Source organism: Scophthalmus maximus, chromosome 2 (assembly GCF_022379125.1).
Source record: "Scophthalmus maximus strain ysfricsl-2021 chromosome 2, ASM2237912v1, whole genome shotgun sequence".
NCBI lineage: Eukaryota > Metazoa > Chordata > Actinopteri > Pleuronectiformes > Scophthalmidae > Scophthalmus > Scophthalmus maximus.
Window position 1 is genome coordinate 10,915,274 of NC_061516.1, and position 17,917 is coordinate 10,933,190.

Below are 17,917 nucleotides of genomic sequence, written 5' to 3' on the forward strand. Positions count from 1 at the left end.
CTGTGCGTCAGAAAGAACAGCGAGTCATTTTTGTTGAGTTTTCAGTCAGATCATTTGATGTCAGGTACCATGTTGTCATTGTACTTTTCCAAGACAACAGTATTTTAGCTTCCCTGAAGGAACCGTAGGCCTGTAAAATGTATATTCATGATCAGTGTCACGTGAGATGTAAGTTTGTTTTTCTCTAAACGATCATTCAAATGTGCTTAAGTTTCATGCCCACACTCTGGGAACACAGGTATATAGTTTCTGAATTCCCTACTGTCCCCGTAGAGTGTTAGATAGCAGCTTTATTTACTCAATCATGTGTTCTTTGTGATTATTAATCCCAAGCACTGCATTTTCAATTTTTAGCAATTCACTTCCTCCGACATTCATACAAAACCATGCCTCTCTATCTTGTGTTTGCCACTGATCGTGGGGGGGTGCCATTCGTCACGGCAGGTCCACCTGATGCTCCTCTGGATGTGCAGCTGGAGCACGGCCCCTCTCCGGGCATCGCCCTCATCAGCTGGCTGCCGGTCACTATAGATGCTGCCGGGACCTCCAACGGTGTCCGTGTCACTGGATACACTATATACGCTGATAGGAAAAAGGTTAGAAGGATATAGCTGTCTGTGGCTCTGTGTAAGATGTAATGAGGGACATAACTTTAATGTGATTGGGGATTTTACCTATCTGTCATTCTCCCGTCCAAGGTGCTGGAGGTGTCTTCCCCGACAGCCGGCAGCGCCCTGCTCGGGCCCTCTCAGATCCAATCCCTGCAGGCAGCTCAGGAGCTCACTGTCCGGACCACCTCTGCCCACGGGGAGTCCTGTGACTCTTTGCCAGTCAATGTGCCCTCCAAGCTGGTCGCCATCATGGCAGGCCCAGCTATCAGCGCCCCAGCTGTGCCACCCCCTCTACCCTGCGCCCCAGTAGGTCCCAGTAGCCTGCCCTCATCGCCATCCTACATGAACTATGCTGCCAAAGTCTCCATGCTGCCCAGCACCTTGCCATCAGACGCACACAACACTGGCCTCGTAGTGGAGGCTGCTGCCAACTCTCCTAATGCTCTCCACTCAGAAGACCTTCTCTCATCTGCCTCATATGTAAAGGCCTGGGCCAACCCCTCATCTGCTGCTGCCTTAGCTGTGTGTGAGACCTCATTTCCAGTCGCCCCCACCATAACTCCAGAGGTAATCCTCACTCCACTGTATCTAAGAGACCACAAATTTGTTTTTTGTTTTGTTTTTCCTAGAATAATAAACTAAACTAAGTCATGTCGCATTGACTCTTTCTCATTATCAGGTTAGTGTGACCTCCCCCACCACCTCAGCACCTCCACCATCTCCAGTAGCAGCACCAGCACCTGAACATGCACCAGTGATGGCAGCAGCCGCAGTGTTGGAGCAGCGCAGAGACACGGACAGCCCTGGGACGATACGTCCTTTTCCATCCATCACAGAGTTCATAGAGGACGCCAGTGCCAAGCTCGAGACCCCTGAGCACATCCCGCTCCCGCCCAAAGCCCCGATCACAGACGTCCTTAACGCCCAGGACACAAACCTCCTCCGACCCCCCAGCACGTCGCCGCAGGATTCAGAGGTAGACGAGGAGCGAGAGAATAGCCGCCTGGTGTCCATGGAAGAGTTCCTGAGACAGGATCAGGAGCCGGCATACAGCGCGAGGCAGCAGGTCAGTCCTGACACTCGGCTGTTCTTTGGATTAGTTGACTCTTTACTAGATAAATGTGGTACAGTATATACTGTATATACTGTACCACAGAGACTGATCATGGCTGAGATCTGAGGGGGGAGGTTGAGGTTGTCTAAGTTACCTGTAAACATCAGTTCAATTAATTTTAGTGCTGTCAACATTAACGTATTAATCTTTGCGATAACTATGAAACGCTTAGAAAAAAAATGTAACGGCATTGACGCATTTGTTTACTTCCTGTGGCGGCTGACCTATGTGACGACGCGTGTCACGTAACCATTAGCCATCCTGGCTAAGATGGATATGGACAAGGAAGGAGTTGAAGGAGTTTAAAGTACGTTTTGTCACTAAAACACGCGAAAAAGTGACACGGGGAAATATGCGAAACACACGCGAAACAGGAAGTAATTTGAGTGGCTCTCTGTGTTATGCGGAGGGAGAGAAATAACTTAGCGTTAATGTGGTTCCGCATCAATGTCAGCTAGAGCTAGGGTTACGGTCGTCATCTGTTGCAGTGAAAACTCTCAACATGACAGAAACAAGTCCCACATATAGTGTGCTCCATGATTTTTTTCAGAAACACGGAAAAGGCAGAGAATATGGGGGAAGAGTGTTGTTGTGGTTTCCAGGTTGACACACTCACTGCCTGTCACACCACAGCTCACACAGGAGACGGTTCCCTGACGTGTCCAGATATTTATATGATAGATATCTGGACACGTCGGCCTCGGTGAGTCACGCTGGCCTTGATGGTTTCATTGTTAAACCTATAGTTCTCAGGAGAGAATCTGTGATCAAAGTTTAAAAGATGCTATTAAACAATAGTATTGGAATTTAAATACTTCCTTTGTGTTGATTCTAAATTAAATCCATCATTTTACATTTAAATATCCATTATTACAAACTTCAGTCTTAAGGAAAAACATAGTAATTAATCGCGATAGCAAATTGTGCGATTAATTAGTAAAAAATCGATTGACAGCACTAATTAATTTAAAAGCTTTTTACTGCAATGATGCAGGTTATAAAGTATATCACATGGATGTAGTTGTTGCAGACATCCTGTCCACCCTGGGGCACCCAACACACACCAGAACCACAGCCGCTCACCAGTATCTCTTTTAGTAATGAAAAACCCAAAATATACAACAACTTAAACTCTGTGTGAGTCTGCCCATCTCCTGTCACACGAGTTCTCTCTCTGTCTCTCACACGCTTTTTGACAAGGGGACTGACTAGATAATTGAAGTCAGGTGGAGGTGTTCTCCTGAGCCTCACAGTAGTCTGCGTAGTCGATAATTTCCTCCGGAGTCGTGAACAGATTGTCCTGAACATGAATATATCTGAATATCATTATGTCCATCAGTGTCCAATGCAAGCAATCAGATTTGAAGGAGGAGAGCTTTAAAGCAGTACTCCACTGAAAGTGCGGGCGGCTGTGGCTCAGGAGACAGTGTCGTCCTTCCACTAACCCAAAGGTCTGCGGTTTGATCTCAACGTGTGAATGTGTTTGAATGTGTGAAATCGACTTGAACTGTAAGCGCTTTGAGTGGTCATATATAGTCCAGTTACCATCACTTGAAGCAATTAATCAGATTTTGCCCAGCTCTATCTGCAGCCTCAAAAAGGCCTGATTCATCTTACTAACATCAGTTCCACTTTAAATATTATTTAAATACTCTACTTTTTTAGTTGATAAGAATTTGTTGCTGATAAAGCACTTTATCCGGAGGAATTAATGGAGATAAATTGCAAAGTTTTGAGCATGCATGTCTTGATATTTTTCTCACATCTTATGAAAGCCTAAACTATGGAAGTCAGTAAAGCTCTTCCCAGTGCTGTTTCTCAAAAGCTGACGCACGGGGTCAAGGCCAAAAGACCACCTCATGTATCTCTAACATGTATCGTTTTGTTTTTATTTTCAAGCCCATATTAAAACCTGCAACATGTCATTATTGAACTTTCATATTCAATGTTTACTCCAACAATGAACACTGAACAAGTAAGACTTTTAAAACGAGATAAATGCACAAAGGAATTTGACATTGGATGGTTTGATAGGGCAGTTAGCAGTGGTTAGCACTGTCGCCTCACAGCAAGAAGGTTCTGGGTTCAAAGGTTCAGGCCTTTTCTCTGGGTACTCTGGCTTCCTCCCACAGTGCAAAGTCATACTGGTTAATTGGAGTGTGATTGACTAGCGACCTGTCCTGGATGTACCCTCCCTCTCAGCCAATGTCGGCTCAGTTTGACTCCAGCTCCTCGCGACCCTAAGGAGGATAAGCAGCGTAGATAAGAGATGGATTCCGTGGATTCAGTGTGTTTACTTATTGCTTTTTACAGAGTTATGGCAGAGGGCTTGTGGAGCCTCCCAGTGACTACCATGCAGACAACAGCCGGTCAGACCTGTCTGACATTCTGGAGGAGGAGGAGGAGGACCTCTACTCTGACCACTTTGGAGAAGCACAGGCCAGGGGTTACACAGTTGGAGCTAGAAGGGTAAAGGCATCAGTGCACTATATGGTCTGTTTTCTTAATAAAATGATGCTTCTCTTACTTTGCCTTGCATTCTCAAGTTCTCACTCTGTGGCTTTGTTTCTGCTGTCATACTCCAGATAGTGTTTGATTTTGATTGTTTGTGTTCTTTTCTTCTTTTCTTTCCTTTTTCCTATGCATGGCCGGATTGTCATCTGTTTTTTTCTGCAATGATGTTACATTCACTGAACAAAACGATATTTCATCCCAACCTTTACCACCCCATTCTCGCTTGCATTGAAATGCGGCCCCTTGCAGTCTCGCAATTTGGAGCCTCCAGACAGTGATGAGGAGGTTCTTGAGAGGATCCTTAAGTTGCCCCCTCAGGTTTACAACAACAAGCAGCTCTTCATCATTCCTGAGGTGACAGATGAGGAAGACAGTGGTCGGGAGGAGCTTTTCACCCACCGCAGCCAGCCTCGGCCCAGGACCGGCCAGCTCCACCCGAGAGACTCAGAGCGCCTTCATCACGGCCCCCAGCATCACCAACATCACCCCAACCCACAGCCGCACGTTCACCCTCACCATCACCACTTCAACACGGATCCCAGGTCCCTAACCAAAGAGCCTTCACCCAGGCATGGACCCATGCGGGTTAAGCCTAGGACGCAGCAAAGGGTGCACTACGCGGACACAGTGGACACCATCAGTTATCCTGAAGATGAGGACAGTTTATATGAGGGTCCCACCGGCAGGCGGTGTCCTCCCCAGCCGACCTCCAACAGCAGAGTGCTGCTTAGAGGACTAGGGGACCGCCTTAGGAGGGAGGCCATGCTGAGGAGTCAGAGGGCTGTCGCCACGGCAGGCAACCTCAGCCATGGCCCTGTCCCGCCAAGACCCCACCCGGTCAGCAAAACGGGGCGAACTCCTGTCGGCCATGAGGGGGAGATTGACGTGGAGTACGGCACAGATGATAACGAGGAGCCCGCCGAGTACGGTCCTGGAGAGGCGGCGATGGAGCACATGAACTCTGAGTGGTGGGTGGAAGGGGCTCAGACGGAGCAGTGCAGGTCTCCCCACCGTCGAGGGCCAAAGGCGGAGCCGCTCGTAAACTTCGCCGCAGGCCAGCCACAATGGGTGTGTTGTCCCAGCCCCAGCTCCTTCCCCCTGTAGCAGTGTGGATCTGACCCTAATTGGAGACCACTTCACTCCACCGCCCAGTAGAGAACAACGTAATTGTTCCAACATCATCCCTGCAGTGGACAGAGGGGGGTCAGGGAGCTTTGTCTCACAACAGCAATTATCCTACAGCATATTTTTCTTGGCTTGTTGGTTTAGTCGCCGGACACTGGCTGCCAAACATTTAACCAGTTCATCAATATTGTCTTGGTTCCGATTTGCATTCGGCATTATTCATCCACGATGGATGCACTACTGAATCTGCCCTCCCTCTGTCTGACTGCCCTGATTCCCATCGTTGTCACATTCTACTACACCTCGGAAACCACTCAGCTCTTGTATTAAACCTGTTAGTGCTCCCTTTTGTTACTGTAGCTTACAGTGGATGTGTCTTGATCTGTGTCAGTGTCTGTTAAGGCTACTGCAGTGCATAAAATTTGCACTTTGAGATTGCTTTTAGCAATGAAAAGTGTATTATTATTATTATTATTATTATTATTATAAAAAGGAACGTGAGGGTTGAAAAAGTGGAATGTTTGAAACCCTGGGGGGGGTTATCTCCTCCCTAAAAAGGGTCAGTGTGGTTCTGTGTTTGACATTTTCTTCTTATTGTCTTGTTTTATTTTCTGTATGTTGAGCAGGAGCCCAGCCAAATCCCTCCAGCTGAGGCAGGTCCGCCGTGGGGGGGTCAGGCTGAGCTCTCTTCCAAACCAGCATGCTCGCAAGCCAGGCAACTCAAAGGTCAGACTATCGTTCCTCTTTTGTCTGTCTCTATTCCTCTGTGTCTTTTTCGTTGCCGGTCTCTTAAGCCAAATGTATAGTGGAAATGTTTGAGGCGATGCTGACATACCTGTGCTCTCTGTTGGCAAGCCCCCCCTCCCCCCACCTCACATGATGGTAGTCAGATTAGCATCTTGTGTAGGAAGAGAGAGGGCGGGGGGGTGTCGGAGAGGAGGAGGTGCTGTAGCTGCAGAAGAGAAGTGGGAGCGAGCCTGCTAAGCTGAGAACCGGCTTAACCCAAAGTGGCTTCTCATGGCATGGGGGAAGTGACAGACATTGAAATAGTAACCTCGATTAGCAAGCAAAGAAATAGGCTGCTGTGTGGACGCACATCCCCCTTCTCTTTCTCCCCTCCTTATCATCCCTGACTTGCCTCTCCTCTTCGCGTTTAGCCTTTATGGTGTGTGTGTGTGTGTGTGTGTGTGTGTGTGTGTGTGTGTGTGTGTGTGTGTGTGTGTGTGTGTGTGTGTGTGTGTGTGTGTGTGTGTGTGTGTGTGTGTGTGTGTGTGTGTGTGTGTGTGTGTCTGCGCAGTACACCACGCAGATGAGTGCACATGTGTACACATGCACACAGATAGAGGAAGGGAGCAGGGAGTAGTTCTGTCCTATATACTAGAAAATCGGTGAGGATGTGAAAGTGTGCGAGTCGTCTGCCCGTGACTCTTGCCACAGATGGCCTGATTCTCCATAATGAAATGGAGAACACGTGTCTCCAGTGCAGCTTAAAGTCACACTACAGCTCTTCAAATATGTCTTGCTGTCAAAGAGGTTACAGTCGTAATGCCTTCAGTCACACTGGCTCACGTCTGCTTTGCATGATCTGCAACATTGATCGTATCAAAAGCATGTGATGATATCAGTGGGTTTTTTTGTGATGGCCTGCAACTGTGTTGTCAGTAAACCTCCTCAGATTTAGATCAGAGAGTGGGTCAAACACCGTTTCCCCTGTTGCTCGCTTGCCGCAGATCATGAACGAGTGCAGGGTTTGTTTTTTTTCAAACGGCTCACACGGCTTAGGATCAGTGGTTTAGCTTGATTACCTGTTTTAAGGACATGCCTGCGCCGGGCTAACACTGCTCATAGTGACACTACTGCTGGTAGGCCATGGGGGGAGGGGCAAGCATGCTGTACTTTTTGCAGAACTCGTTGCAAGCCTCGCATGGTGTCGTTGCAAAGTACAGTTTGTGTTGGTACAACTGTGGAATTGCATTTATATCATAAAAACTTTACAAAGAGCAAAGAACAGAAGAAAATTAATTGCATGAAAACAAAGGTTTATGTAAAATGAATGACTTAGGGCTGCAACTAGTCACTATTCTTATTATTGATTAATCTGCCAAATATTAGACATTTTTGCTTGAAGAAAAATTACTAAAGTGACTATTTGATTGTCAAAATAGTTGCAGATTAATCTTGATCAATTAATCGACAAATTGGTGCAGCTCTATGAATTATGAATGGAAACAGATTCATACATTCTTATTTCTTTTAAGAATCAAGTTCAACCGATTTGGTTATGGTGGTCGAAATATTCAGTACTGTATGACATGTCATCTGAATTCTAAATGATATGTGTATGGGTGCAGGTGGGGTCAATTCAGCAAAGGTCAAAGGAGATGGTGACGTCATACGCATCTTTGTGGCCCTCTTCCCTTACGATCCCTCCACCATGTCGCCCAATCCTGATGCTGCTGAGGAGGAGCTGCCCTTCTCTGAAGGACAGATCATCAAAGTAAGACCCTCACTGCCCAGACACCTCTGCATCAACACCGACTATCACGCACATTTTCCTTTCACAGTAACATCGACAAGCTCAAATTAACAGAATGTCGACAGCGTGCATACGATTAAATATGCAAACTATAGAGAGACATTAGATCTGAATAATGGAATATTACTGTCTGTCATCAGATTTGATCAAGGGACATTAGCATTGCGTCTGAAAGGGTCTTCATCTCGTTTTTTTCCTTTCTCCTCAGGTTTACGGTGATAAAGACGCAGACGGGTTCTACCAGGGGGAGTCCAGTGGTCGTCTGGGCTACGTGCCTTGTAACATGGTGTCTGAGATCCAGGTGGAGGACGAGGAAACCCGGCAGCAGCTCCTGCAGCAGGGCTACTTGTCCACAGCGGCCTCCATGGAGAAGATAGGTATGTGACAAAGTCAGTTGAACATGTAGCAGCTACCTGAATTCTATGTCAATGATACAAAGTAATTATGCTGCTTGGTGTAAGATGTGTAACACTTGAATATTAGTATATTTGGATGTGGTTTTTTTCCCCCATGCTGTAGGTATACTTGAAATATCACCACAGTTCTTTTTTAAGTAGTAAGTTAAAATAGCAGCACAATTGGAACAGAATCCACTTTATTTTTCACTGTGAAAAGATCCAAAACCTTTGTTCCAGATGAAATCAGTTAATGAAAGCGAATTAAAATGGAACCAAACATTTCCTCCCAGGCATTGTTTGGTATGCATCTATGGATTCTTGTTCACTGTGTTGCTATTGAGAAAATCACAACCATCTACATATTCTCAGTGACTGACTGTGTTTTCTAAGAATAAACTTAACTCAGTGTTTGCCTGTAAACATAGGCAGGCACTTTGCTTCTGTTTCCTGCTTCCTACCCAGAACCGTGTTTGCAGATGGTTTAACCTTTTCACTTCCACTTGTCCTCACTTCTGTGTCTGCTGCTCGCCGGTTGCCATTTTCAGATTGCTCTCCACTTGGCTTTTTCATTGTCTATTTTGTCCGGTCTGCTTCTCTCAAAAAATTGCACCTCTGTGTTTCTTTTTGTTTTCAATGTTTTTTTGTTGTTGTTGTTGTTGTTGTGTTTGTGGTTTTCCTTTCTAAAACTCCATAAAGGCACTCGCACACACGCACAGCTCCCACGCCGCCCTGTTCCACCACCGAAACCGAGGCGATCCAAGAAAGGTGTGTCTGGCGGCCGATTGCGGCTTCCCACCTCCATCCTTTCTTCTCCGCTCTGGTTTTCTGGTTTGCTTGTTTTTTCTGTCTCTTTCACTTTAGCTGGTGCTCTCACAGTGGGGGGAGCTATCAGTCACGGTCAGATATTCCCACTAAGAATAGATGTCCACTACTGTAGTTTCATATTCTGTTTTAAAGCCCAGTGTTACATAGTCCACTTTCTATCTTAGTATTAAAGGGGCACTAAGCCATTCTAAAGAAATACACGTTGTTGTTTTTTTTAAATCAGTAAAAGTGTAAATGTAAATATTAAAATTGATTTCCTCATGGTCCGCTAGCTGTCAGTTCTGTATGCGCGGCAAAAACAAATCATAGGCAAGGCAAGTTTATTTATAAAGCACATTTCAACAACAAGGCAATTCAAAGGGCTTTACATAAAACATTAAATCATTGGGAAGAAACAGATAAGATTAAAATACAATAATTACAAAGAGAAAATAAAAACATGTTAAAGTAGAATTGGACAGGTGATAAAAGTTACAGTGCAGTACAAGAAATGCATAGACTGGTGTTTCATAATATGTGAGAAAAATATCAAGACACGAATGCTAAATTAAAGGGGCAGTAAGCAATTTTAATCCAAGCCACTTTTTGTAGAAATCTGAGAGTGCGCAGCCCTGGCTTTGTTAATCGAAATCCAAATAAATGGTGCGGGCCGCACCTCACAACACTCAGTGTACAGTTTGTAAACATCACTCGTCGACACCTTAAGAGACATGCTAGCGAATTAAGCTACGAATTAGGGGTTTTGGCCGTGTGGTTAACGTGTTGGTCTCAAGTACCCGAGGCTGTGGGTAGGGGTGGGCGGTATCTTGTCTGTATTCGATGTATCGCGCCTTGTTGTACATGAGATGTATTAAATTACTATATCGCGGGATACCGCAACTACAAATTGTCACGTAAAATTTTGTTTGCTTGGTCTTTTTGCCTGGTTTGAATAATACTGTTTCATTACATTTAACTTGGTTGCGATTTCCCCCTTTTGCTTGCAAGTTTCAAATTGTCCCACTAGAAACCATTAATTAATTAAGTTTAAAGAATGTTTTAATACAGACATAGGTTGCAGGGAATACTAGAATCATTATACTGTCGGGATTGTATGCATCAAAGGGTTAAATTGTGCTTTAGACAAGATTAAAAAATATTGCGATATAACAAAAATATATCGGGATTTTATTTATAGGCCATATCGCCCAGCCCAGCTGTGGCTTGCAGCCAGAGCAGTAAAATCATTAACATCAACAAGAAAGAGGGAGAAAATCGCTTACTGCCCCTTTAATTGGTTAATCAGCTCAACAGGTTACGTTTAGTGATTTTGAACACCTTCACAACCTCTTAAAGTACACGTGCACGAGCACTGATTCACTGTGGTCAGCTTTCATTGGCTATTCATGTAATACACTGCGGACACGGCAGCAGAATGTGGCAGTGCGTCGCTCATTGAGCGATAATCTCCCAGAACAGTCGTTTTGCCAGTGTTCTGCTCCTCTGTCCCAAATGCATTACATGATCACATAAACCTGAAAATCACTCGTTGAAGCGTCCATCCCCCTCTGATCTTCATCTGTGACTTTGTGTATGCCGCTGTGGTGGTACTGTAACTTCAGATTATGGCTTTTTGAGGTTCTAAAACTGCATCTCCCACCGTTCTGCGAGTTATGCTCATGCTCTTCTCCCTCACCTCATCTCTTCTAGTGGAGTCTGCAGCACTCTGGGAGGAGAGCGTAGACTCCTCCAGCCAAGGTTTGTGGTTCGCCCTTTGAACTTCTGCCTCTGTTTGCCCCCTGCATGATCGAACGAACTGCTCCAATGTCCACCGGAGGCCAGCATGTGTCTGCTTGATCACTTGTGTGTTGAACTGCCTTTTTTGGGACATTTTTGGACTGGTTAGAAAAACATGAGTTGTATTCTTGCTGCTGATAACATCAGGACTCACTTTCATACATCCTCATGAGGAACTGTTTGACTATTTTGGGGTATACTGAATAATCTGGACTCATTGGGATGGAAATTATCAAAATAAGGGAAAGAGTGAGTAGCATCAATTCAAATACTAATGTTTTATGCTCTTAAGCTCTTTGCTTTCCCCAAGCTATAAAGGTCAAACAGTCCCTTCTGCTAATTTATCTTTTCATTTCACAGTTCAAGTTTCATCATCAAATCATTTCATGTCCTCATTTTCACTAACAGTGTTGTATAGAGCTAGGTTCACTCCTCATCCCCTGACTGATGTTTTAAAACAGCAGCACAGCTCAAGCTGTTACAACCTTTGTCACAACTCTGCTAACCTCCTGTTGTCTTTCATTTTTCTGTGTTTGACTGTAGTGGTGCGACTCTACCTCAGCTTAGCATGACGCTGAGTGAGTTGGACACGCAGGCACGATGAGCTGACTGGGGTCGCAGAGGGCGTCTTCATTCCTCTCATTATCCAAGATGTCCGACTGAATTGTTTGTCCTTCTCTGTTCCACTGACAGATCCCAGCCAGCCTGCTCCTGTGGCAGTCAAGGCGAGCGTCGCCCCAGGAGCCCGCAGGATGGTCGCCATCTTTGATTATGACCCACGAGAGAGCTCCCCTAACACTGACATAGAGGTCAGGGCTTGCACGTGCATAACGTTTTCATAATAAAAAACATACTATATGTGTAGTAGCTGTTTTTTTCTCAATTGTCTGCCCTGTTTGTTCTGGCTGTGTTCAGGCGGAGCTGACCTTCAGTGCAGGAGACGTCATACATGTGTTTGGTGACATGGACGAAGACGGCTTCTTCTACGTAAGTGTTATAGGGCGACAACTAGCGTTTATTTTCTCGATAAATCGATTAGTTGTTTGGTCCATAAAATGTTGTTTGTGTTTTTCAAACCCCAAGAGGATGTTTTGTTTTGTCCACACACCAAAGATATTTACTTTACTGTCACAGAGGAGCAAAGAAACCAGAAAATATTCACAATAAAGAAGCTGAAATCAGAGAATTTTTCCCTTTTTTTCTCATAAAAACTAATTGAGCCGATTAATCGAGTATCAAATTAGTTGGCGATTAATTAAGTAGTCCATTACTAATCGATTAACTGTTGCAGCTCTAAAGTGTTAACATGCCTCTGTGATTTGGTGTGAATTTTAAAAATTTTTAGTAGTTGTAGTTGTCTTTTGTACTTCAATCCCAAAAATGATTCAGCTAATCAATTATAAAAAAGAGTGGGCAAAAACAGTTTCTACAGAAGACACATCAGCATGAGATTAGACACGACTTAACCCATTATTACATTACATCAACAGATGTAGACGACTGAATAAAACCAAATGACACCAATTACAATACAGAGATGACAGAGGTGAATTATATCAATATTTACATTATCTAAGCAAATACATGCAGTGCCACTCCATGAGGTGTGTACTATTTAAAATATAAATACAGGCATTAACAGTAGATATTAGTATGAAAAATACATGTAATATACATGATAATATAATATACATTTATGTGCAACATACACTTTACAGTGATAAAAAATAATATTGAATATATGTATATATATGTGTATATGTATTCAAAATAAATACACAATCCTAACAATAAATTTGTAATATAGTGTCACTTAGTAGCTGTATTAGTAAAATGTAGTCATATGTGTTGAGGATGTTCAGCACAGCAGTTGTGATTCATAAATCGTTTTTGGGGAATTACAGCCTCATCTTTGTCTCTGATTTATCTTCCAGGGTGACTTGAATGGACACCGAGGGTTGGTGCCATCCAACTTCCTGCAGGCTTTCCCAGAGGACGCTCCAGCAGAGCATCTCCATGCTCAGCCGGCACCAGAGCAAAAGAGAGAGTCCCAGGTACCGCTGCATTTCTGTCCGTTTGCACACCCTGCCATATACGGAACACAATCACCGTTGTCATAATTATTTTTTATTTGATTTTTCATCACTTGCATGCTGTCATTTTCTGTTCTGCCTATTTAATCTTGCCCTGTGGCATTTTTTCTGCCCCACCGTTTCCCGCATGGCCTTGTACAGAAGCTCAAACGAAGTGTTCACTTTGAGACCTGATCGTAAGTGTTTTCAGAGACAGAACTGCAGCCGCTCAGTGATCACCACTAGTGTCCCCCACTCTCTCCCTGTTTACATCAACCGTACTTTAGTTCTACACTGCTCCTTTGTTAACATCCTACTGCCACCTCTGGATCCAGTTTTTTGAAACACAGGTGAAAAAGCTGAGAGAGTCTCCTACTTTGTGTGTCCCATCTTAGTGTTCCCCCATTTTGTACGATCATTTTCAACCGAAATGAGCTTTAGATATTATTGAATTAACAAATTTGGCATGCTCCTTCTGAAACTCTTGTTTTTCCTCCTGAAGGGAACTGGGGCGTCTTCTACAGCCCCACAACATCCCGGATGCTCGACTGCAGAAGAATCTTCGTACACCCAAACAGAACCTCCTCTCCCTCACCCGACAACACACACAGACCCACCATCCAAACCAGCGCCCTCCGCAAGCCCCACTTCAGACCTGGCCCCGGCTCTGGGTCCAGCTATTGCTCCAGCTGCAGTGGAGGTGTGCTGCTCCCGCCCAGCCCCTCTTCCGGTGGACAGCCCCACAAAGACAGACAGCCCTGCGCAAGGGAAGAAGAAGAAAGGCTTTTTCTCCAAAGGCAAGAAGCTGTTCAAAAAGCTGGGATCCAGCAAGAAGGAATGAGAGTTGGGGACACCTGACTCAGGACTCAGCGCCAAATTGAATGCACTTTTTTCTTCACTGTTCGTCTCGGTCGGTTCGTCTGTGCAGTTAGCTGCTGTCAGATCTAACAACTGACGCTTTAACCGTTGGTAACTATATATTTGCCTTAGAGCACTGCAAGACCAGCTGTTTGACATGTATGTTCAAACGTCATAGTACGGCTGACAGCGTCACACGAGCATGGTGCATGTTGAAGTGTGCAAATATATGCTTCCTAATTCTATAAGCAGTAGCAGATTTTCCAACTCGTCGGAGGCTTTAAAGGTTCTTTGTGCTACATTCAGAAAACCCTCGTTATTAATGACAGCAGGCGGCAGTCCGCATCATGTTGCCGGAGAGCGTGCTCGCAACTCCGTAGGCTGCGTCCTGGCCATCGGCCAAAGCGGTGACGTTACGTACACCAGACTGAGCGTGGTTGACCAGCAACATGTTGATAGATGAGGTAACCAAAGTAATTTTAGTTTGACCCTTTTTTATTTTATTTGTTTTACCCCCAAATGGCCAGATGAGCTTGAATGATTTTTTTGTTTTTTGTGCTAACGAGGATTTCATGATGAAGCCTGTGATGCGATGGGAGCCGCTCCAATGTCGACGGCTAACGTTGACCCGAGGCGTCGAGACGAGCTGCTCGGTAACCAAGCATAAATTGTCACATGCTTTGGTACTTTTATGTAGAAATCAGCTTTTCTAGGCAACAGAGAAAGTCAGGGATTAATACGCGTAAACTGCTTCACGTTCTTTACATATAGACCCCAACAGTGGGTCATATTTATTTATAACCATGATCCATTAGTCCAACACAAACTAATGTTGAACAGCAGCTCCACACTTCAGGCCCAACTCGGACACAGCTAGTTGTATATTGGCGTTAATGCCCACGTACTCGTGCCACTTTATTTAGATGAAGGGAACAAATAGAAGCTGCAGTTTATACATGGTCCGCGTGACTGACAGAAAAATGCACTATTCATCCCGAGTTGAGTTAAATATGCCTACTGCGTGTCTCTTGTCTTTAAGAGTATTTATACTATGTACAGAACATGTTATTTATTGCGTTCAGACTCTTGCCCCAGTTGTCGCGTGAAGTGACCTCAGGGTGGGAGGTTCGTCAGGCAGAGAGACGGGGACGGTCCACTTTGATGTACGTAGTTTAGGTCTAATTTATTTGAGGAGGGGGGGCGCTGTTGGTTGAAGTGGAACATGCTGTTAAATGTAAAGAGTGTGGAAGTTTGCTCTTCTTTGGTGTGTGTGAGTGAGTGTGTGTGCGTGTGGCTGTGGGTGTAGATGAAGTTGCACAGTCCACTGGTGTGAACAGAAGCCTTGACAGTTACACAGGAACTCTTGATATTTGTGACTACAGTCACAACTAGCTTAAATGGTGTGTGTGTGTGTGTGTGTGTGTGTGTGTGTGTGTGTGTGTGTGTGTGTGTGTGTGTGTGTGTGCGTGTGCGTGCGTGTGTGCGTGTGTGTGTGTGTGTGTGTGTGCCCAACGTGAAGTCACCAGTCATGTTTTGTCTTGCCCCAAATATATTCAGTTAACTAAAATGTAAGATACATTTTTATGAGCAAATTCTCTCATATGAGAACCTAAGGAGTGTCGCCAGGTATAATATGAACCCTTTTCATATTTATACATTTTGTCTCACCCATTACAAGTCTTTGTCTTCCTTCTACCTGGGGGATAATCAAGCCCTACATTTTGGAGCTACACTTCCCGAAATTGGAAGGGAGTGTGGCCACATGTCACTTGTCCCCATATTGCCATGAAATCTGATATTTAGTTGTGGGCAACAAGTTCTTTTTGGGGGGCTCTTTGTTTAAATGTACAACATTCCTGTTCGCTTCCAGGCTGCAGGCCCAAAAGACTCTTGTGCAGCTGCGTATCCAGATTAGAATGACGCAGTGTCAGGATGCTACAGTGAGCCGTCAGCAGCCCGATGCTAAACATACAGTCTGTCAGCCAGTAACAATAATCAACTAACATCATAACAACTGAACAGATTTCACCGTTGGCTCCACAATACTGCGATGGACTGGGTAATAAGTCGTTCACGTGTCTTCCCTTCGTGTTTGGGGGTCAGCGAAGTTGAACTTGCAGTGTGTGAACATTGGCTCAGAGTAAACAGTTTAGTAACATCTTTTTCAGCCCGTGCAGTGTTTTTTTTTAGTCCATGCATTAGCGTCATAACACCTTCGACTGTTTGGTTTAGCAATACTAGAATAAAAAACAGCACCGTGCTGTTTGCGACAGCTTAACGTAGATGAAGCTGTAGTACAAGTCGGGGTTCCATGGTGCATGTGAATGTTTGGACCGGGCCTCAGTATTCAGTCACAACAACACGTGCTGATTCGCTGGATCTCTGGTCTGGTGTGATGGCAGACGGCTGCCGGGTCACTTCTCAGGTTTTTTTCAACTTGTAGTTCCTCATTCGCGCTAAGCCACCTGTTGACTTTCCGCCTGTCGGGATTGAAAAAAAGCAAAACTGCATATGCCAAAATTATTAGGTGCTTTGTCTGTTAAGCGTAGCTGTGTGAGAGAGAGCAGCGCGGGGGTTGAGGCGGGGTCGGCCTGTTTTTCACACCTGGTTTCGTTCACGCCGTTGACGTTCCCCACGCGGGCGGACGGAGTCACGCCCCAGTGCTTTTCTTTGATGTCATGAATGTTTGAACGGTTTGTCAGTGTTACATGAAGGGAGCACGACGATGATGATGATGATGATGATGGCAAGAATATTAAGAGAGGGGCAGACGGACACTTAGACGTGACGTAGCGAGGATAGAGGCGAGGCCGAGGCTGTGCTGTGTGTTAAATTTTGTTCTTCTCATGTTGGTTTAAAGAGGGAGCGGGTGATCAAAAGTTGCCGGAATGTACAGCGAACATTGTGTACTGATCTTGTATTCGACGGCCTTTTAATGCACAAGTAATAACCCTCGAGCTCCGCTGGTGACTGAGGAGGACCTCGACCCACATAGGCGTAGTGTAGCTCAGCCCGTCATATTTAGCCTTACAGGAAGACCTTGTTTAGTCTTACCATGTTGTTTACAGGATGTTTTATTGACTGCATGCATTAACTATGTTATACCCATGTTTGGCCTTATTTATGTTCTTGTCATATTTCAGTTTTTTCTAGACAGGACTCGTCTACAATGGTTGACTTGTAGATTGTCAATGCAGTTGGGGAGAAGCCGTAGGAGCTCAGTGTATATAATGAACAGTTGTTGGGCCTTGTGCGGGAAACTGTAATTTTCTTTTCTTTTCTTTTCGTCTTTCCTGATCTGCATTCATTGTTTGAAACCAGTGGAAGATGAACCTTTGTTTATATATATATATATATATATATATATATATATATATATATATATATATATATATATATATAATGCCGAATTGATCATCTGTAAATATTTTGTTTATATTGTTTTTCAGTTGTTTCTTTTCGCATGACCAGGCAGTGTTGATGGAGGAACATTAACATAAGATGTAGTGTGCACACACACACACACACACACACACACACACACACACACACACACACGCACAGAGGACTTCTTGACTTGAAATTGTGATGTTTTCTTTCCATATGGATCTTTTTACAGGAATAAAGTATGTTTATTTTCTCAGAAAACACTGGATGTAAAACCGTATTTTTTCTTCACGTCCACCTTTATTGTATATCATACACTTTGTACACGATAATCTCTTTTTTTATTTTTTCAGGACAGTTGAAACAGATACACTAATAAAATGGAGGAAAGAGTTTGCACGCTCAGCTCTGCGCCACACACCGCCCATGTGAACAGACTGAGGCAACACTCTGGGTAACGTGTGGCCTTGCGAGACAAAGCGGCTTCCTCTTTTCTTTTTTTTTGTGATTTCCTTTCACGGGCGCCATGACGGGTCTCTCCTCTCCCTGAAGCCAACAGTACACTCATCCATAAAGTAGGAAACACTACACTGTGGCATGGAGTTTAGTAGTGCTTTCTACTTTATGGATGACTGCACTGTACATCCACCGCTCTTCTTCTTCCGTCTTCTGCCTTTTTTCCCCCAGCTTCGCCGTTCTTC

General features: G+C 44.6%; 1 protein-coding gene across 12 annotated transcripts in view; it reads left to right on the forward strand.

The window, feature by feature from the left end:
* Nucleotides 1-17,479, forward strand: part of LOC118300483 (RIMS-binding protein 2) — a 63,930-nt gene extending 46,451 nt beyond the window's left edge. For 7 of the 12 annotated variants that reach the window (XM_035624916.2, XM_047327408.1, XM_035624917.2 and 4 more), the window contains 14 exons: nucleotides 445-596; nucleotides 699-1,178; nucleotides 1,291-1,677; nucleotides 4,039-4,194; nucleotides 4,489-5,307; nucleotides 5,991-6,090; nucleotides 7,716-7,861; nucleotides 8,109-8,277; nucleotides 8,995-9,063; nucleotides 10,813-10,860; nucleotides 11,593-11,708; nucleotides 11,815-11,886; nucleotides 12,834-12,953; nucleotides 13,474-17,479. In XM_035624916.2, coding sequence (XP_035480809.2) covers nucleotides 445-596; nucleotides 699-1,178; nucleotides 1,291-1,677; nucleotides 4,039-4,194; nucleotides 4,489-5,307; nucleotides 5,991-6,090; nucleotides 7,716-7,861; nucleotides 8,109-8,277; nucleotides 8,995-9,063; nucleotides 10,813-10,860; nucleotides 11,593-11,708; nucleotides 11,815-11,886; nucleotides 12,834-12,953; nucleotides 13,474-13,812 — 3,173 coding nt within the window. In that variant the 3' untranslated portion in view covers nucleotides 13,813-17,479. Of the gene's footprint in view, nucleotides 1-444; nucleotides 597-698; nucleotides 1,179-1,290; nucleotides 1,678-4,038; nucleotides 4,195-4,488; nucleotides 5,308-5,990; nucleotides 6,091-7,715; nucleotides 7,862-8,108; nucleotides 8,278-8,994; nucleotides 9,064-10,812; nucleotides 10,861-11,592; nucleotides 11,709-11,814; nucleotides 11,887-12,833; nucleotides 12,954-13,133; nucleotides 13,169-13,473 lie in introns of all 12 variants that reach the window. The other 5 variants (XM_047327438.1, XM_047327443.1, XM_047327416.1 and 2 more) reach the window with 4 other exon arrangements.
* Nucleotides 17,480-17,917: the final 438 nt, after the last annotated feature.